Raw genomic sequence first — 5,365 nt, forward strand, 5'->3', positions numbered from 1 at the left:
TTGAATGTTCTTTTCCAAGGAAATTCAGTGCAGTTTAATGTAGCCAAACTGTATTGCAACCCTTGTAAACTGAATGTATAACATTTTACTTACTACATAATCCTAACAAATCAAATAGGAAATGTAAGTTTACTTGTACTGTTTATTGCCCCTGAACCTGGGTTGTGGCTAAGGTGCTCTGGGCCAGTCCACCTACCCAGTTACTAAATAGTATGTAAATAAACACTATGACACACATGGTACGTAAGTCATGCCTTTCACAAGACCATCAAATTGAAAAGATGTCAGTAAAAAGAGAGTGATATGAAGCTATTAAAAACACATGTAGTGACATCTGCAATTCTGCAGTGAACCATTTCTGAGTGCTTCATCCGGGGACAGCTCCAGAAAAATGCATTACCATTTCCAATAAAGTATCTGCATTGGAATATTTTCCTTATTGTAGTCATGTATATACATGTGTATGTGTCCAGATACAAATAGTTTGAGGACAAGCTTTTCTATTTTTCAAGATATCTGCAGTATATGTATTACAAACCCAATGGTAGTAAAAGCAGTCTGTAGACACAGAAAAGGTCACACATTCTCTGTCATCACCATGATAAAAATACTTAAGCATTACAAAATAACTATGCATTTAATAACCATACTACAAGACTCTGTTGATAGTCAAAGAGAGATGGACCTGTAGTTTAGTTTTAGAACAAAGTGTATACCAATATGTATAAATAACCAAAATCACAACGATATTCATAATTTACCATTTAATGTCAGTGCTATACATATAAAAATGAAATATTCACAGTGTAATATTCTACATATGTTCCACATTATAAAATGCAATACAAAACACAACATTCTATAAAAGCAGCAGGAATAATCCAAACAGTGGTAGCAACCATGCAGCTCACAATCAATGTATGTTCACCAGAAGTAGTCCTTAGGATAAAAAGAATTATTCAAACCATTAACAAGATACCATAGTGTGTTGCTGCCATTCCTAATATACTAAATCATAACCAATCACTATTAGCAATGGGAACAACACACTATGGTATCTTCCTAATGGTCTGAAGAATTATTTTTATCCTAAGGACTACTTCTGGTGAACATACATTGTTCGTGAGCTGCATGGTTGCCACCACTGTTTGGATTATTCCTGTTGCTTTTATTATTCTTCATGTTTACAGTGGTGTGTTTACTCTGGAGAGTGTTTTATGGTACTGTTTTTTACAACATTCTATAAATTAATATCAGAAATATTCATTCTGCCCATGTATTTGAAATCAGGAAACAATAAAAAACTAATATTTGATATGTGGATTCATAACAATTCTACAAATAAAATTCACATGTAAAAAACATTTTATATACATTTCAAAAATATTCATGCTTGAATATTATTTAAATAAAAGAATCACCCTAAGTACTTCTGATTGGGGATTCATTTAAATAATAACAGTTTGTGGATCCTCAGTTCATATTTGACAATGAGATGCAATTAGTTATGTGATGCCTGATACAGGCTTAACTGTAAAATAAGGAAATGTAGCATCTGTCAACTAGGGCAGAGACAGAATATGTATACAGGGCATGAAACAGTACATTTTAAAGCATGTGCACATTACATGGCAAAAAAAAAAAAAAATTAAACAGGTATGACAATATGTCAAACTAAAAAGACACAAAGTGTCTAAAAGTATTCAAAGTATGTTCTTCTGTCAGAACAGAGACCATACAGAAAAATATAAGTACATTCCTATTTCAAACCGCAAATAGAAGCAGAGTACAATGGAATTAGTATTGTATTCTGCAGATACTACTCTTAAAGAGCAGTTCAAAAAATTACAAAGGATAATTCTGGCAGCTGACATTGCCGAGTCTAGTAGCAGTAGTACAGGATAACAACAGTGAGCAAAAAAATGCTCATTCCATACAAAATATAACCCATAATTCTATATACACATAAATATGTATGGGTATATTAAATATAATTTAAATAGCTTAGTTTCTTTTAATAAATATGCCAGTGTCTCACGATCCCTGGGTGAAGTTTTCATGAACCCTATCAGATGCACACAGTCCTGCCAGTGAAACAATAATGTCTTCTTATAGCTTCACAAATGGCACTCCTGCTTTTTGCAGTTCCCAGTTGTTAACATGCTGCTGGTGTTCCATTTCATACAGGAAACAGGTACCAAGATTCTGTGGTTAAATGTTCATCTCACACATGCTGAGAATGATGTTTTCCACTGAAACATAAAGTATGATGTATTAGTACTTTTTGTTCTACAGATACTTAATTTTGTTTTCTCAACAATTTAACAGCTTCAAATGTATTGATGAAATTAGTCATACACTAAAGCAGTAGTTCATAAATAAATATTAAAATGGGTAAGCTCTTTGCCCAAGACAAGTTACTACCTGTTGGAGCTTCAGAAACATCAATTAAAAAAATGTCTAGCTAACACCACTGTTTTAGGAATGACTGATATACATATATCTCTATTTCTATTTCTAGATCTATACACACACATATTTATAACTCCATATTTCTAGATCTATACACACATTTGTATCTCTGTATTTCTAGATCTATACACACATCCTTCTATTAACGTTTCCGTATTCATGCTACATATCTAAATTCTAGATCTATACACACATTTGTATCTCTGTATTTCTAGATCTATACACACATCCTTCTATTAACGTTTCCGTATTCATGCTACATATCTAAAAATACTAGAAACATTTACTACATAGAAATATAACATATTTTAGTATTCAAGCTATGCATTTAAATGCCTAAAGAGGGACAAATTTTCTCTGTGTCCAAGAATGTTGGATTAGAGTTCAAAGATTTCTGAACAGTTAATTACTCATATTGCTATAAGCAACATTTTACCTAAACTTTGCAGGCTAGTGTAAAGTAGCATTTTAGCATATTTTTAAGTTAATATAAATATCTACAAATTAGCAAAGACACAAAGCATACCTGTTCAGTATTTTATCAATGATGACCTTCACCCACTTAGCCTCGGGATTCAGGCAGGTCAGCTGGCCAGATTTCAGTGTTGCACTGCAATACAAAAGCAGTAAGCACTAGTAAATAACTTGAAATATGCAGAGAGCTGGACTGCAGTGGACAGTACTGTATAAATGCATTGGTACTTGTGGAGTATACTTACATGACCTCGACTGCACTGCAATGTGGCCCCTTGGGGATAATTTCAATGTTTGCCATGCGCTTATGAGGGATGAATTCGGAAACTGTGTTTATACACTTACATCGCAAATCCACGCCTAGAGCTGCGCCTAAAATTGGAAAAAAAAATAATACATTTCTTAAAAGAACGGAACTACTGACATTCCTCATTAGTCTCTTGTAACATTATTAGCTATGCAGTGTTCAGTATTACTCTTTTTGTTTCAGGACTACTAAATATACACTTAATACCTAAACACACAACGATTTGTAAGTGGACTAGGGAAACAAATCCGAATGCCTTACACCAGCTTACTTTGTGTTATTATATATTTTAGCTGGTCACAGTGTTCATTTCATTTATTCTAACTGCATGTTTGTGATACTTGATTTGTTGAATTTCATAATGAGGTCACAATTAAGATTCTCTGGTTACAAGTAGAAAGAAACTGCATTTTAAAGCGCCTAATTTGTTCAGTACAATGTATCACGTATATTCTGTCCTTTAAGTATGACTAAGACTTACTCATACAGTGTACAACGACTTAGTTCACTGGTAATACTTCTCTCCTACAAGCCCACCCCGTCCCCCACTAAGAATTACAGAGCCCCTGCCTCCCACTCCCTGCCAGGTGATCCTTTCACTTACCTGAGGAAAATGCAGCGTGAGTGACCAGCAGCAGGACGGAGAGGGCTACTTTGGAGCTGGGGGTCATCTTTTCGGTTCTTCACTTCACAAGAGAGAGCAGTGCAGACCGCTGTTTCTGTTGTGTGAGTTGCTGTGAATAGTTTACCTGTCTACTTGCTGTCCACAGCTGCTCCTTTTATTCTGTACAACCCGCGATCGTAAGGCCAGGCCCACAGGAAGCAGAACGTCAGAAAAATTCCAGTTCTCCATGATATTTTGGAAATTCCTTCGTAAAGTGGGGGGGGAGTGGAAATGCTGTTGTTTTTTTTTCTCAATAGTAAGACCACCTGTTTTGCTGTAGAACAGATTGGGCTGTGACTTGATGTAATCTTTGTATCCTGTTTTTCAACTAAATGTTGTAAATTCACCACCAGACAGGAAACAGTGCAAAATAATAAAGTAGGTAATACCGAGTCCATTATCGCAAACTCGGTTAGAGACACCCTTTCCGATGGGTAGTGTAGACTATACCAGGCGACTGACCAAGTTTTATAAAAGTGTGTGATAATAAGAGCTTCATAGCGTGTAGAGAGATTTATCTGAGGTACTGTTATCGGCTACTGAGAGGTAAACGCGAAAGCAGAGCCAAGTTGTCAACAAAAGAATATTAATAAAGCTCTTATTACTTCTGGAATTCTACGTTTCCCATATATGTGAGAGCTAACGTGCCATGCTGTAAAATGAATTAAACTATATTCCATCTAGCCACAGCTCCTTTTCCCATTCTTACACTTGGGGTCGGAGTGTCACTTCAACAGAGACAATCATCTGGAGCCAAGGTTTACACTACTGGGTGGTTTGTCCTGCCTTTCATACCACACACACGCACACTGCTAATTTAGAGTGTCCAGTCCACCTACTGCAGTTCTTTGGTATATGGAATGAAACCGGAGCAACCAGAAGAAACCCACTCAAACACAGGTACGACATGTTAGGTCAGTACGGAAATCATCACAGCTCAGAATCGAACTGGACAACCTCTTGTTTTGAGGCGACAACGCCATCCACTGCAATACTGTTTTGGGTGAAAAAAACGTTTCTATCCACCACCAGCCAGAAATCACATTGACGAGTTATACTCTCCGGTGGAAAATTAATATGTAGGCGTTAGTGTTCTTATTTTTTAGGCAAGCCAGAATAAATTGGACTAATCCGAGTATTGCTTTTCAGCTTTTCTTTGGCGGTAAACTATTTTACATAAATTCTCAGTTTTAATTTCTGCAAGTCTTCTGGGTTTCTAATGCCATGAAGGGAATGGACCCAATTCCTGAGTCAAAGTATGGTTAAAATTCATAAAATTAGTATTATACCATGATTCCCCCCAAAACGTGCACGCTGATTGGCCAGCGTGCCCGTTGTAAATCGAGTTATACTAATGGAAAAAGGTCCGGTCGCCCGGACTTTTTTCCATTAGTATAACTCGATTTTTTAAAACACTGTCTCGCTATGTTAAATGGGTTTAACATAGC

At 36.0% G+C, this 5,365-nt stretch overlaps 1 protein-coding gene across 1 annotated transcript; it reads right to left on the reverse strand.

Annotated features, from left to right (window-relative positions):
* Positions 1 to 749: 749 nt before the first annotated feature.
* Positions 750 to 5,141, reverse strand: LOC122793280 (permeability factor 2-like). Its single transcript, XM_044061143.1, has 4 exons — positions 3,858 to 5,141; positions 3,192 to 3,318; positions 2,999 to 3,082; positions 750 to 2,252 (listed from the first exon to the last, which is right to left on the reverse strand). Exons 1-4 carry the CDS (start codon positions 3,922 to 3,924, stop codon positions 2,225 to 2,227), a joined length of 306 nt encoding a protein of 101 aa, XP_043917078.1. The 5' UTR covers positions 3,925 to 5,141; the 3' UTR covers positions 750 to 2,224.
* Positions 5,142 to 5,365: the final 224 nt, after the last annotated feature.

This window comes from Protopterus annectens, chromosome 2.part0 (genome assembly GCF_019279795.1).
Source record: "Protopterus annectens isolate FY-2018-M chromosome 2.part0, PAN1.0, whole genome shotgun sequence".
Lineage (NCBI taxonomy): Eukaryota > Metazoa > Chordata > Ceratodontiformes > Protopteridae > Protopterus > Protopterus annectens.

Bases quoted from the DNA above. Each gene is read 5' to 3' on its own strand.
- LOC122793280 (XM_044061143.1), bottom strand. From the start codon at position 3,924: ATGACCCCCAGCTCCAAAGTAGCCCTCTCCGTCCTGCTGCTGGTCACT. The intron at 3,319-3,857 runs GTAAGTGAAAGG...TTCCAATTTTAG, and splicing joins TCACGCTGCATTTTCCTCAG to GCGCAGCTCTAGGCGTGGAT. The intron at 2,253-2,998 runs GTATGCTTTGTG...TTTATGTTTCAG, and splicing joins ATTGATAAAATACTGAACAG to TGGAAAACATCATTCTCAGC.